The sequence below is a fragment of the Tyto alba genome, unplaced genomic scaffold (genome assembly GCF_018691265.1).
Source record: "Tyto alba isolate M040663 unplaced genomic scaffold, T.alba_DEE_v4.0 Super-Scaffold_45, whole genome shotgun sequence".
Classification (NCBI taxonomy): Eukaryota; Metazoa; Chordata; class Aves; order Strigiformes; family Tytonidae; genus Tyto; species Tyto alba.
Genome location: NW_024881321.1, coordinates 14943166 through 14959823, shown reverse-complemented (window position 1 = coordinate 14959823; position 16658 = coordinate 14943166). Strand labels below are relative to the sequence as shown.

Below are 16658 nucleotides of genomic sequence, written 5' to 3'. Positions count from 1 at the left end.
GCTTTATATGACTTTTGGTTTCTAAGCCATAGCTTTAATTTCAACCGTTTTTTCCCCCCATTCACAGGGTTTAGCCATTAGGACACTCAGAAATACAGTGTTTATCACAAGTCAGCCCATGTGCTAAAATAAGTGGGTAGGAGGGAAGAATTAATATTTTTCTCAAAATTATTTTTTCCATATATTCACAGTTAGGAAAAGGCCCTGGAATAGTATGTTTTACCCCATTTTTTTTTTTTTTTTACTATTACTTTTTTAGTTAGTTTTGTAGGTTTTTTTCAACAAAAATCTTTGTATCTCATCTGTCTTTTCCTTTCATACATTTATTTTTGCTTTCATGATTGTGGGATCATTTGTGGTTGATGCGTAATCTATTTGCAAACAGTCACATAAAATGATTAACCTGGACCATGTTCAGTGATGTTTTCTGAAATCGTTATCATCAAGGACCACAGCTGTGTTTTTGCTTTCACATTTTCATTCTTTCAACTTTCTTGTGTCTTAAGTGATAAAACAACAAAATTGTGTTTAGTCCATAGATTTAATGACCAAAAAATTTTTTTTGAATTTTGTTTAGCCTTCTTAATTGTACATTTATGATATGGCATATACTCACTATAGCATTTACTTTCACATCCCAAGAAGGCAAACACATTAATATTAGGATTACTACATTTAAGATATTGTAAGTTTATTATTTATGAAGTCTTTGTACAATCTAATAAATCCCATGCCTTCCTTTGTATTACCTGTTCCCTCTGCAAGATAAGAGAATAGAATAGAATAGGATAGAATAGAATTGAATTGAATTGAATTGAATTGAATTGAATTGAATTGAATTGAATTGAATTGAATTGAATTGAATTGAATTGAATTGAATTGAATTGAATTGAATTGAATTGAATTGAATTGAATTGAATTGAATTTCATTTGGAAGTGATCTACAGTGATCATCTAGTACAACTGCCTGATCACTTCAGGGCTGACCAAGAGCTAAAGCAAATTATTAAGTGCATTGTCCAAATGCCTCTTAAACACTGGCAGGCTTGGGGCACTAAGCACCTCTCTAGAAAGCCTGTTCCAGTGTTTACCTCTCTGTAAAGAAATGCTTCCTAATGTAAAGTCTACTGTTTGCTATGAACCTAGGGGCTTTGTGTGTATTGCTAGTTTTCCTATGCTAAATTTCCACACTTTTAGTCTTACTTCTTCTCCATGAAAATATCTCAATCACTTTGTGGTGGGGGGTCTTTCTGTATCTTTCTGTATCTCCTCATACTTTCTCTTTTCCTCTCCCATTTTTCTTTTTTTATTCTCCACTTTTTCTTTTATGATATTGATATATGGATATTTTATGGTACCAGATATCCAGGAAGTTGAGCAGAACCAAACATGATGTGTACTGTCATCTGAAATGTGTCAGAGGTTTTCAATGAAAAACAGACAGCTTAGAACTATGACTTTTGCTAACTAGACGCTAACGCTTTAATAACGTAAATTGGATTTCACTCATTTTTGCCTAGAACTTCGTTGAACTTCGGTGTGTCTCAAACTGTCCACAAGTTTTCTCACTCATGATTAGTCCCTGGAGGACAACTCATGGTCTTGCTAATCCAGGCATCTAGCTTTAATTAAATAGAAATACAATTTTTAAAATTCTTTAATTTCTTCAGCTACAATACGTGGAATTTGTGTTAGAACAGAAAATAATGAAATACCCAGTCTGCCACTCCAGTGCATAGCCTCCTCAATTTACAGAGTTTGCTCTGCAGTTTAATCATAGAATCAAACTTAAGAGACACAAGAAGTTTTACCAACTTCCCCATGCACTACAACTACTTAAGGTAGAGATTAATGACAAATTAAGTCCTCCTTCACTCTGAAAAGTCTATGATTGTTAATAGAATAAATCTTACTACTTTTACAGTGTTCTTTCTGCATTGCCACATATCTTTTGTACATGTATTAAAGGTGATATTTTAATTCACAATACACAAGATATGAGTAGGATTTAACCCACTCAGAATTCCTAGTAACTGCATTTCTACAATTTTAAGGTAGATAAATTTAATATAATACATCTGGAGGACAAACAATAATAACAAATAAATAAACAAAGAAAAAAAGAAAGCCAACCCTTAGCTTAAAATTTAAAATTATAGCTTCTGGGTTGGCCGCTTCCATTCAGGAATGAAACTTTGGGTCTATGAAACATGAATTTCTGGAAAAGTCAGCTTCAAGATCTGTAGTAGTCAAAAAGAAAAAATCAAAAATTACAAGTTATTAGAAAAGAAAAAGACAAGAAAGCAGAGCACATCATTATGCCATCAAAAGAATTCACAGTTTGCCAGTATATTTAATAATGTGTGCAGTTCTTCTCCCTTCACAAAAAGAATCTAACAAAACTGAAATATTCAGAAAAAGCTAACAAGGGTGATAAAAGATGACTCTTCTTTCATATGAGCAATGATTAACTAAGCTAGGGTTCCTCAGTCCAGAAAACGGTCAACTAATGGAGAATATGAATGAAGTCTAAAGTATTATAAGGAACTTGATATGGCAGGGCTCAGTTATTCATTTTCTCTTTCAATAGAAGAATTAGGGGGCACTGAAAGAAAGAAATTAATTAAACGAATTGAAGGAAAGCAAATGAAGCAACAGAAGCCATGTTTGAAACAAACGGAGGTAAACTGTCATATGCAGCAAGTAATAGGCCAAATTGGTTCTGAAAACATATTGTGTATGCAACATATTTACATGAGTTCAAAGGAAGATTGAACTAGTTCATGGAAGATAAGGCCCTCAAGAATTATAAAATGCATGAAAAAGACATCCACCTCAGAACATCCCTGATCTGAAATTTGGACATTGGGGGGGAATATTAAGGGGAATTACTATTTATCTGAAAATAATCTTATGGTTTTCTCCCTAGACATTGACTTATGGTCACAGTCAGAGACATATTTTATCTAGGCTAGATGAACCTCCCTATTCACCTCTGTTAATAAGCAGATCTATTGTCTGTTAGGTCATCAGCCATGTAAAATAAGAGTTCTGGATCACCAGTTGAGATACTGCAGTGTATAATGCCTTTCTTTGGATGTGAATAGAATCATTTAATGACTGACACCTGAAATCAGAAGCAGGAGTCTTCTGTCTACATGTTCAAGCTATTAATATTTTAGATGTCACAGAACACGTGTTATCTGCTAAAGGCTGACAGATTGACAAAGGACATTCATGCATTCTTCAGCAGCCATTGAAGTCCAGATTAAATTGCTGTGAGTCCTTAAAAGGAATATAGCTGCCTGTGTTTAGGCAACTGCAGAACAGTTTGCATACATTTGCATATATGTGTCTGTGAGGGAGATACCTTCTCATAGACTCTGGGAACTAAATTCTCCTTGCCTTTAGCTGCTTCTCTGAAAATGTCTGGATCTCCCAGATAGTTGTTCTATGAGATCTAGAAACCTATCAGACTGTACAGTTATACTGCCGTTTGCAATTAAAACCTGCTCTAATTTGACAGTCAGCAGAATATAGGGATCAGTGTCTAGAGGTAATACTCAGTTGCTCAAACATAAACACTGAAATTTGTTCAAATTCTGATGCCTTAGGGTATCTGAGATATCTACATGGGTCTGGCAGATATGGCACAAAATCTACATAGGCATTGCACTCTTCTGGCCTGACATCAGTGAGATCACAGAATGACAGAATCATTCAGGTGGGAGTAAACCTCAGGAGGTCTCTAGTCTAACCTCCTGCTCAAAGCTAGTTCAGCTATGAGGTTAGATAAGGTTGCTTAGTCCAGTGGGATCTTGAAAATTTACAGGGTGATTTACAGCATCTCAAAAGCCAGTAGATATGTGCATACAGGCAAGTGAATTAAACACGTAACATTTACAACTTGTAGCTTTCTTCCTTGGAAGCATAATAGCATATTCTTTCAGCTGTATGTACTGAGCATTTGTTTTGGTAACTATTGATTATAGTTTTGATGCCAATTGTAAAAATAGCTACATTATCTGGATTATTAATCCTTAATTTTGACAAATATTTTTGTTTTGGTTTGGTTTTAGAAATAAGGGATGATCCTGGAAAGTGTTATATAAAATACTGTAGAATGTTGTCATGTTATATGACTGCACATTCAGGATGCTTGCAAAGAGGTGCCTTCTGGGTCCTCTACAAGAGAATACTTAATTTTCTTCAATGTCTTTGGTAAGAGTAGTAAGATTGTAGTTTTAAAGGGTGGTGAAACAGTGATCTAAAAGTTACGTAGTGTTTTAAAAATCAATTAAATATTTACTTTCCTGTCCTTCTTTTAAGAAAAATAGCCCTGCAAACCCCTATATTCTTCACTGAAGTGACATACTTATGACATCTGTTTTGTGATCTTCTCTCATTACATGGTATTACTTTTCTAGAAATTTCTAGCATTTTTGATTCACAATCATGTCATTCACAGATATTGGCTGACCTAGAAAACCATGCACTTTTTAAGGATGACCTAGAATGCCAGAAGCTTATTCTGGAAGCCATGAAATACCATCTTTTACCAGAGAGAAGAACTCTCATGCAAAGTCCAAGAACTAAGCCTAGAAAATCTACAGTTGGGACACTTTATGCTGTTGGAGGAATGGATAACAACAAAGGTATTAGAGGATATTTATTACTTTATAAAAGTTATATGTTCCATTTTCTTTATTAGAAAATAGTGAAATAACTGTCTATTCCAAGACTTGGGTGGGGGTGTCTAAATCAGTCAAGAAATGCTGCCAAAGCTTTTGGTCCAATGAAAATCTACTGACATTTAAGGAAAAATATAATACTGTTAGAGAAAATAAATAGGGTTTTGAGGGAATTCTTTGTTAAAAGTTATTAAAATTTCCAGAAATAATTTTAACAAAAAATCTAGTGCCATACATTTACCTTAATTATAGCTTTCTAGAAATTATGTTTCAATTATAAGTCAAATATGTATTCACTTTTTCTAATCAATGAAAAAAAGACAGTTTGATATGCATTTTATTCCATCCTTAAATAGTTGTCTGAAATGTTATGGATGGTCCATTGTCTTCCGATGAAGAAATTTATCAATCTTCTAGAGAAAAAACCTAGAAAACTAGCTTAAACTAGATCACAACTTTGTCAACAACTAAAGGAAGGTGAGTTTATCCTCATTTTACCATGAATAGAAGTAGGAAGTGGTGTAGTTTTTATTAAAGTATGTTGTTATTTGTTGGGAATAAGAATTATGAGGATGTGCTTTTATTTCGGGTAAGAAGTCTAATGCACTGATTTCTTGAATGGAATTAAATAAAATATTTGAACTAAAAGCTAGCTGTGTTATAAGCCTATATACTCAGAAAGGCTTTTATTATTATTTTTCTTGAAATTCACTAGCAATTCCACAGGATCTCACATTTTCATATCCATATTTAGACTGAAGAATGTGCCTTCAGAAACATTAGTTCTAATATAAAATAAACTGTACTTAAAAAAAAGTATAATATCAATTTAGGTCTTCAGTATTTCACAACTCTATTTATGGGTATAGTTATTGAAGTTTTCACTAAACAGTATTTCACTAAATAGCTGTGATGTAACATCTGAAAAATGACATTTTATTTTTTTCCCATGAAGTTACACCAGTGAGAAAGATGTAAGACTTCTGTGCTCGTGTGAAAAATAAATGTTGAGAGAATAGGAAGATGATGAGAAAAGAACCACTGTATTTTCTTATTATAGCTGCAGATTATTTTTGTCTTTTTAACAGTTATAAATGTTTGTGTAGCTAAATGTTAGGAATAGATTTGCACAGAGAACTGCTTTTGGATAATAAAGTAACTGAAAAACAAATTTCCTCTTACTTAGGGCAAATGACAATGAACTCTTTAAGTATTCAGGTAGTGAAAATGACCATAAACCCAATTTAGGTGCAGCTGTATTTGTTCTAGCTTACTATACAGATCTGTTCTTCATTCATATAGCAAATCAAAATACAGAAATATTTAGCATGACAGTACAGAGTATAGCACCGTTGCAGTGTGTATCAACACACAGCCTGTTTTGCAGATTCAGGTCAGGCAGAAGAGATTTTTTTCTGTAGCATCAGGAGAGAGTGCAGCACCAGAGATGTTCAGCCCTCTGTCGATGTGAACTCTGAAGACAAAAGTACCATGGATAATACACATTTTCAGCAGATAAAAACTGCTTTGAAAGGGAGTCTGGTATGGCAGAGCAGCATCTGCATGGTAGGAGCCTTTGTTACAGCTAATGTAATATGTGTTCCCAATAACTCTGGATCTGCAGCTGTGCAGCCTTGACTTGCATCTGCTCAGCTCACCCTTCTTGTGATGCTGCTGTAACCTTGACGAGCTTTTATGCCCAGTGAGTCTTGCTTCCAGACGTCAGTTCAGGAGACGTGAGTGCTGGTTGTGTATTTTGGAAAGTCACTGAGTACGCCTCAATATTTGGGCCAGGAAATGATGCTGATACTGTATTATCTGTCCTCAATAATTAATAATTTTTTTTTCCACAACTTTCTCCACTGAAATGATGACATGGATGACTGCAATTCACAATGATGTATTTTTAATGCCTCCTGATGTTTGCTACCAAATATGAGAGTTATAAATAAGAGCTGGATGAGCTAAGCAAATTAACAATTTATTAGCTAGCATATAAAACAGCGGGTAAGTGCTAGTATTATGAAACTATTTGAAGGCTATGTGGCCCATGACATAAAAAGTAGCCTGGTATGCTAAATCGAGTTTGTTTTGAAATCTGTTCTATAGTTATCTTCCTTTCCATAAAAAAAAGAGGTGATAGTTAAACTCCAGCAGCCAGTGACTGGAATTATGCCTGATGTGCAAATTTAATGCAGCATAGTATGAACTGGATAGAATTAAGAGGAACAAAGTTAGATTATTTTGTAATTTCAATTTCCTAAATGTACAAAACCTCATTTAAATCTCTGTTTCCACACACCTTTATTTATTAATTTAATTTGAAAAGTATATATAACATTTTCTCTGTGTTTACATTAATAGAATGAGATGTATTAATAGAATAGAGATATATGCTTCTGACAATTTTCCATTCATCTTACCCTTTTATATCATCATACTAACTTCTTTAATTTGGATTAGAGGATTTAATAATATAGTAGTATACAAAAACTGTCTAAATGCACATAGAAAAGAAGATGCTAGACTGAAATAAATGAGTAAATGCAAGAAGTAGGCATACACCAGTTTGTAAGAATGGATAAAACACCGACTTCTTGCAGCCATCTTGGAATCCCAAATGCAGAACAAAAGCCATGTGATAGAACATGGTTATCACGTCCTGCTCAGACAGGGGAGACAAGTGACTCTAGATTTGTAAATCCCCAATGAAGTGGATGATGGTGAGACAAGTCTTGGAGTCCACGCACAAACATTTATCAATTTCCCACAATGTACTAGTTGGATACATGATAATTAGCTAAGTATATAATGAATCATGGTAAGCCCTATAGTATGTCTTGCATTACATAATGATAATAAGGAAAAAAGGGTAAAAAGAAAAGAAGAGAGATAGAGAGAGTAGAGAAGCAAAGATCACTGTTCTGGGGTCCTGCATTGGTCCCAGACGAGTTTGTCAGGAATGCATCTGTCTTCTTCACTTCTTCATGTCTTCTTTTTTTCTTTCTATCTATTGCTTGCCTGCAGACTTGCCTGCTTCACTTCTCAATCCCCCTCAATTTATACATACTTTCCTTGTGTCTTTCCCCTAGTCTGAACCACATACCTACATATCACACGTATGGGTAGGAGTAAGGTGCTTTATGGGATGATGTAATTAACATGATTTTGTTAGTATTCGTTAGCATATTCAGGAGTGTCAATTTTAATATACATTTCGTGGATAATGAAGCAGAGGTCATTCACTGGACAGATGGCCCTTGAAACTTTACAAGATGGACCAGAGCAGAGCTGTCCTGCCTTCACAGGGCCCCCTTTTCCATCTGTATCTTGTGCTAATCAGGCAGCCTCGTCAGCTCCAGATTCCACATTATCCACCCTGTCACTGTAGTTTTGTTACTTGCAAGTGTTTGAGGCATTCCTCCACACAAATGGCCTCCACTCCCCCCCACCACTTTTCTCTTTGTCAGGCTGTTTTTCTCATCCCCTGTTTCTCTCAGGCTGGTTTTCTCAGAGCGTGTTTCAGGGAGTTACAATTCAGCTCTCACAATGGTGTATATGATCTATGTTAGTGCTACGGAAAATTACCATGAGGAAAATATACTTGCACAGCAAGAGGAGATTAGTATCAATAATTGAACAATGTTATACTGATGGCAGAATACTGATTGATTTCTCATGAGGTGTTCTAACCTGTCTCACTACCTAGCAGGTAGAATAATAAGGGACAAGAATAACCTGCAGAAAATAGAAAACAGAAGAAAACTAAAGTATCAGGGTAAACATGATCCAAAAATACAGAGGTATATTACTTTTAAAATAATCCCAGGTTAGATCATTATTTACTGAATCACAGTCTGTTAGTAAATACAAGAGAAAAAGCAGTGAAAAATTAAATGATCAAGAAACACTTCCATAAAAATGTGACAGGTCATTAACAAGGAGAGGGAACAGTTGATTTACTGAAACATTGAAACTAAATGCATGTTTTTCATTAATCTTGTGACTAGATGGAAAACTATCACAAAAATTGCTCTGAGGGAAAATAGCTGAGGTGCATCATTAGTCAATACCAAGCAATATTAAGTCCTTTCATTATTTATATATTTTTTTGAAAGATCCTTGATATTACTACAAATATATTAAAAAAAAAGTCTTTTGAAATCTGAAATTGTGAGGTGTCCAGTCATTGTTTCTTAAACTCCCACATTGCATATTTTGCCTTTTCTTTAACGGTTTTCAGTCATTTGTAATATTCCTTTTTTCTTTACAAATACGGTTTATCAAATGGAGTTTATTACTTATATATCATATTTCACAGGAATGTCATCTAATATAGCTACATGAAGTTACTCTTTTGCTCTGGTGAACTTTTAAGATGTCCTTTTTTTTCTGGGATTTTTTTTTTTTATTAAGTTTCTAGCAAGACATTTCTCACAGCACACGTCACTTAAACCTTACTTATTTTAATTTTGTATTTTTCATTCTCATATAGGCATACTTTTTAAATACTGAAATAAATAGTGGACAACCTATTGTAAATATTCTACATAAAGGCAAAAATAGGGAAAGATCATGTTCTTCCTCTTATACAATTCTTCTTACTTTTTAAGATATGTGTCTGAGATGTCTGTAACTACTACCTTCATTTTCAGTTCAGTGGAAATGCATAAAAAAAAAAAAAAAAAAAGAAAAAAAGTAAAATCCCTTAAGATTGCTTTATGGCATTTTACAAGTTGTGGAAATTACTGCAAACCACTTTGTCTTCACATACATAAAACATTTGACAGCACTCGTTATCTGTTCATTTGAAGTACATAACTATATTGAGAAAATGTCTTCATCTTACTTGCAATTTTATTCAAAATATACAATGTACAGTAACTGAGTAATTTTCAGAATGTTAGTGCTTATAGTACTTGTATAATACACAAACAGCAAAACCTACTTAAAAGGTATGGTATTAAAAAAAAAAAAAAAGAAAAGAAAAAAAAAATGTCCAGTGAGTTTATTACAGAATATTTCTCCCTGATGTGCATTTTGGAACAAAATTTTATGTAAATATGCATAATTTGTAAGTATACATAGATGTATTTGTGTATATATACTCATATATATAAGTAATATGAATTATTGAGGTTTCTCTTCAAATTTTGAGATGGTGGCATGGTAAAATACCCCACCCTATCTGTTATATTTAAGATGTTCCTTAATCCAGCATGGAAATAAATTCATGGCCAGGGCTTCCTGCATTTAATGATAGATCATCTTCATAATAAACTTTTGGTAAGCTTTTTTCTTTTTAATAAGAACTTAATATATTTTCTTATTCCTATTCAGATATTAGAATACAAGTGAATAGTCTTATGCTTACAAACTATTAAGGAAAGTTGGAACAGTCACTGGCTCCAGCCGCCCCAGCCCAGGATCCTCCTGCCCAGAAGCTGGAGGCCATCGCTGTGCTCCTGGGGACCCGAGGACTCTGCTCAGGCTGAGTGATGCTTCTGCCATTTCCCATTAGCAGGATCAATCAGGAGTGAAGTTAAGTGTGTGTGGCAGAGACAGGCACGCATAAATACACGTAGGACATGGACACATGGTCATGCAGAGGGCCACAGACCAGGCGCTGCCCCCAGCAGTGCCCACCCTCAGGACTTGCACAAGGCACAGGCACACACACAGCCACATCCCCCCCTCCTCTTGAGCAGTCACTATGCAGCACAAACATTGCACTCTCCAGGTTCACACGCATGCTTGTGGATCCCCCCTGAGCACCGGCACAGCCCTTCTGCCCTCCTCACTCACACTGGTCCCCCCCAGTAGCTGGCTTTCAAGTTGCAGCCCCAGGGCTGGAGGTTAAAAACCCAGCTGGTTCCACTGTCTGACACCACAGACCAGGGATGTCCACAGCCCTGGTCTGACTTCAGGAGCAGCCCCCCTGAAGTAGGAGCATACACGTGATGTTATTACTCAGGAAATAAGTAGATGTTCCCAAAAGATGAACTGAGAAGTGAGAAATGGACTGTCCCTTTTTCAGTCCTACTCTTTTTACTGATAATGTCATATATCTGTCCTCACCAGTCCTCTGTATGAGTTTCTTCTGCCTTTAGCGCTAGTTTGTTTTCACCTGTATGTTTTCCATGAGGATATTTGTTATGTTAGATTAAAGAATCATGTAGTCAGAGCCCTAAAATACCTCCGGAGGATGATAAGCCAAAATAAATTATGCCTCTGGCATTCCAAGCAGCTGTCTGCCTACCACTTTTATTCAGATATCTACAGCTGTCCTCTGAAATCTTGCCTGTTCTATTTAAGTAACAGTTCTGTCTCAGCCATGCAATTATAGTGTTTTCAAGTATCATAAGTGAGTGATTTTACTGAGATAGATGATTGTAATGTGTTTACTCAGTTCCATGCATATATTGCAGTATTCTTTCTTATACTTTCTGGAGTCATTTTTTTTCCAAAAAATAAACATATTTAGTGTTTTTTTTTAAAAAAAAAAAAACAAAACAAAACAAAACAAAACATAAAAATATGTGTTGGTATAATCCAGAATTTTCCCAGCCATTCTTTAGTTAGCAATGGGAAACTGCAATAGCATAATTTATCTTAACTGTAAAATACACTAATAAGTATATTCCATTAGCTTTAAGTCAACATTGTGTACCAATGACCATCTCTGTTTTCCTTTTTTTTTGCCCTTTTCGGAAGATTCAAAAGGAAAAGAATAATGGAATATGTAAACAGGAACAACAACAACAAAAAGTATCTCTCATCAGAGTCATTAACCCAGCGTAGTAATGAGGTTGTCATCATGGTGGGTTTTCTTGAGAAAATTAGAATACCAATGTAAGAGGCTGGCAGGCTATAAAGAATGAATAATTGAATTTTTCAGTGTTTATATTGCTAATATGCATCAAAACTTACCCTTCATTTTCTATTGCTTAAATGGAACAGACAGAATTTAGCTATTTGTAAAAAAAAAAAAAAAAAACCTACTACTTTTTAAAACAGAAAACAAAACAATTAATTTTAAGATCCTTAGTTTATCTACTGGAGAACTTAATATTTTCAGTCATTTTAATATATTCCAAGAGTTCATTGTTCATCATTGGGTATATATTTGATAAGCTGCAAAGAGAGTATGATTTTTAGTTTGATTCACACAATAATAAACTGAAACTGAAAAGAACTTTTTCACTTCCTAAGAAATATATATATATGTTATATTTAGCTGGCAACACAACATTCTGGAGGGATAAATCATAATTAATTAAATAATATTAATTAACCTCATGAAGTTCAACATGGGGAATTGCAAAGTCCTGCACCTGGAGAGGAGCAACCCCAGGAAGCAGTATATGCTGAGGGTCACCCAGCTGGAAAGCAGCTTGGCAGACCTGGGGTCCTTTTGCCCCATGTACCAAAGATCTGCATAACAACTGTTTGGAAATATGAAAATGCCAAAATTGCACATGCAGATGGGATCCCTGTTAGCAGGCCTAGCGAGCAGAGGAAGCCATACAAAGCCGCCACCCTCTCCATCCCACTGTCTGCTACAATGCAGACCTTGCCTGGTGAATTTTAGAGCATCTGCTGCCTTTGGAAAGGGAGATGTGAGGGGATTATTTTTCCCTGCTTTCATTTGCTTTTGGTTTCTCTTGGAGGCACCGAGAAAGATTTGCCTTGATACTCACTGTAGAAGCACTCCCAGTGGATTTTGCCCATGGCATGTGGTAGCGTGTGAGGTGACTTTATGCACCTCCCTATTAGCACAATGCAATGCATCTCTTTGGTGGCCGGGGCTAAATCATGAATAAGGAAACAGTGTTTTCCTGTGTAGTTATCAGAAAAAAAGGTGGGCAAAATACCTCTATTTGCAGAGGCATTGGGTGATGTTTGGCCTGTTCTGCCAAGTAAGGGATTTAGAGTGTAGCAGGACGGCTGGGAAGAAGAACTGAGAGTGCTGTACAGCTAGTGAATCATGAGGACATCTTGACCTTGGTTGGGCAGAAGCCTTGGGAGCAGCAAACAGGAATGTAGAAAAACAAGATAAGGATGCTGAGCTTTGTCTGAAGAAGACATGCAAGGCTACGGTTAAAGGAAAATATCTGGCCGTTTCTTAAACAGTGGAAAGTTTTCTGCCTTGAGCTAAAAGTGTATAGGACATTGTGTTTGTGCTTGTAAGATTTAATTAACCAATAGGCTTAGGATAGCAGTAACTAACTTGTAGCCAATGAGTTGTCTGGTGTACTATGGACAGAGGGTAATGACCAATCAAATGTTGACAAGTATTGTTAGAGACTGTATAATTGTAAAAGAATTGTTGACAGTAAATGACTTCGGCCACGACTTTGACTTCGGCAATGACTTTGGCCACGACTTTGACTTCAGCTTTGATTTCAACTCTGAACTCTCGACCTCTTACTTACACCCATCCAGAGTCCTGTCTCTCAATCACTGTCATAGAGGACATGTATCCATGTATTCTGGAAATGATTGACTTAAATTCTGCTATCAGAGAGTCAAAATAATAATCAAAATGGCCAGATCTGACTTGAAACACAACACCCAGGACCTATAGCTTGTGGACATTAAACATATGAAATTATCCCTCTATGTCTTCTCTTTTCAGTCACCAAAAAGCTTACATCTACCCCAGTCCGGTCAGATCTCACAGGGAATACTTGTCAATCTAATGGATCTGACTTAATTTCAAGTCATTAAGAAACACCCCCCAAGATGGTCATGGCCTTAAGCTATCTTGCACATGTTTCATTATACCTCCTATTATGGAGAGATTCACAAGGGTCTTTAGATACCTTTAGGACAAGCATCAGTACTGATTCAGGCATGCAATTGTTGTGGGATATTTAGAGGTATTTAATTGCATCTTTGGAGAACAGTTTATGTATATCCCATACACTCCCAGCCAAATCAGGATTCACCAACTCCAGCTAACCTTCTTGCCCCTCTGAGTTGTGTTCATGTGCCAAGAGATGCAAGCCATCCAGCATCTCTGATACTTCAGGTGAATGGAAACTATTAGGGTAATTCAACCCCTGGAGAGGGAAGAATCGGGACCTTCTCAAGGATTCCTGTGCACTGGTAAATTAAGGACATGGGCTTGGGCACGGACAAATAGGTGACTCTACTTGAGCAGGGGGCTTGGACAAGATGACCTCTAGGGGTCCCTTCCAACCTCAACCATTCTGTGATTTCTGTGGGTCCTGGTGGACACCAAGTTGAACATCAGCCAGCAGTGTGACCTTGCAGCAAAGAAGGCTAATGGTATCCTGGGCTGCATGAGGCAAAGTGTTGCCAGCAGGTCAAGGGAGGTGATCCTTCCCCTCTACTCAGCACTGGTGAGGCTGCACCTGGAGTGCTGTGTCCAGTTCTGGGCTCCCCAGTATAAGAGATAAGATGCTGCTAGAGACTCAAATGAAGGACTTCAAAGGTTATGAAGGGACTGGAGCACCTCTACTATGAGGTAAGACTGAGAGAGGTAGGACTGTTTGGCTCAGAGAAGAGAGACCATCTGAAGGGAGGGTGTAGAAACAGGTTCTTCTCAGTGGTGCCCAGCAACAGGACCAGAGGTACTGGGCACAAACTGAAAGACAAGCATTTCCCTCTGAACATCAGGAAACACTTTTTTACTGTGAGAGTGGCTGAGCATGTGACCCTGCCCAGAGAGCTTGTGGGGTCTTTGTCCTTGGGGATATTAAAAAACTATCTAGACAAGATCCTGGGCAACTGGCTTCAGGTGGCCCTGTTTGAATGGAGGTGTTGTATCAGATGACCTCCAGAGGTCCCTTCCAACATCAACTGTTGTGTGATTCTGTAACATGATAGTGTAATTGTAGAGTAATAGTGGAGCTTAGTTAATTACTTCACCAGAGGAATAAGAAACGTACTGACTAATGACTAATCAGATAATTAAATGTATAAATCACACCAAAATTCTCTTCTCATCTAGTTCTTAACATTATTTGCTTCTTTTCACTCCTGTGAATTTCAGTATGTTTCAGAATATTCAGCCTCATAGGTCAATTTGCAGTTACAGTACTTTGATTTACCTGTACATTTCTGAATAGAAAAAAAAAAATCCAGATTATAATACCATCTGGTAGTTTTTCAGTACTTATTTTACATCACTGAATTTCTGGTATTTTTTCAGTGTAGTTAACTTCTGATATTGCTGATTCAGTTACAGTTTGAATTAAAGAGAAGAACCTCGAGTGATCTATTCTGAAGCCTCTACATCTTCAAATATAAGGGAAGAGCCAAAGTTATCACACAGAAGATAAATTTCATCGTTCCACAAACTCCCCACCTTGCCAATCTGTTGCCATAGTATTCACGCCTGTTGGTACAACCTGTGGGGTCAAGTAGACAGCACAAGAGGCCGGGGCCTTCATGGGAATATTTGGGGGATTATTCTCCCAGGAACACTCCTGTGTCCCTCCTCATTGCTTCCCTGCGGCTTACTCTATTTTCTGAGATTTCCAGTGCAGATATCTTATCACTGATTGAAGTATACAGAAAAAAAAAAAAAAAAAAAAGAAAGCCTTGTATGTGATCTATAGAAGGCACATCCATGGCAGCTGAACAATTTAGAGAGCCTCTATACTGTCAGAAACCTTAGATTTTCCATACACTAACCTATTTATGTTCCCTGATCACCCAGGTTTCATTAATGGTTGCTACTACTGGGATTGGATTTGGAGTAAACTGAATAGTTTTTTCTAGCACAAAGCATGGGTATTGTTCTGGAGACAGTTCCCTGCTGGAACCACCCTCAATAGCCAGTCTGGATAAGACTTCAAAAATGTTGGTACCTCCTGCCCTGTGCAGGCCTCCAGCTCTATCTTGCACCTTCAGTCACCTCATAAATCTTCATGCCAGGTTCCAGGAAATGCTCCAAAAGGCTGTAGTTTCAGGCATAAGAGCATCCAAGTTATTATCCAAACTTCAGTACAGCTCTCACCTTATTTCTAACGCTCAGAACTGGAAAAACAAGTAAACAAACACATTTATTTATTTGGACTACAGAAGGCACCACATAGACTCCAATGGATACTGGGCATTAGCTGGCTCCTATGCATGCAAATTAGGGATATCACCCTTTACAATAGGTTTATCTTAGAGGGAAGTATTTGCAGCAAAACAGAATTTCCCACGAACTGAGTCAACAGCTAAGCAGTGTGGATGAGCATCTGTACAGCTATAATTATAAATAATAGAAGAAGGCTGGGGGTAATGGGAAAATGGTGCTGTTGCAGTGCCAAACTGCTCAGTTTACATTATTTAAACCAAATCATGATCAAAGCAGCTTATTGATTTACTTATGATACTTAATTAACTGGCAATCAGATGAATTATGTGTTTAGGATCAGTATCAGTCATGCAGTAGATAAACTGCAATACTAGACACTTACAAAATAAGAATTAACTTCTTCAAATTTCTAAACACCCTTCTTGAGCAAATCCCAAAAAGTTCTATTCAGAGTCACATACGTGCACACATGTGCGTGCACACACACACACACGCGCACGTGCACAGGCACATGGAACCCCTCTCTCACAGTTCATGCAGGTCACCATCACCCCCTCCCCAGTGGTAGGAACTCCACTGGGTGCACATCCCTCCTGCAGGAGATGCACTTGCCCCAGAATTTGCTGTTGTCCACATGTAGAACTTTTCTTTTTATTGTTAACACCTTATTTGCACAAGGTCAAGTGGGAACAGGACTGCTTTTAAAGAAAACGTGTTTTGTTGATGAGCAAAAGTAGACTAGCATACTGCATGATATAAATCATTAATAAAAGGCACTTTTGTAAGTTTTAGACTGGATAAAAGCATAAAAAAAAATGATTGTTTTACGGTATAGAACATATCACTGTATTATAGTACAAAACACTCAACACTGAAGGCATTACTTAAAATCACTGTCAAATAGCTTT

General features: G+C 36.7%; 1 protein-coding gene across 1 annotated transcript in view; it reads left to right on the top strand.

Moving 5' to 3' along the window:
• Positions 1 to 16658, top strand: part of KLHL1 (kelch like family member 1) — a 217956-nt gene that overhangs the window by 140896 nt on the left and 60402 nt on the right. Inside the window, exon 6 of the mRNA XM_042806068.1 lies at positions 4469 to 4655. Coding sequence (XP_042662002.1) covers positions 4469 to 4655 — 187 coding nt within the window. The remainder of the gene's footprint in view (positions 1 to 4468; positions 4656 to 16658) is intronic.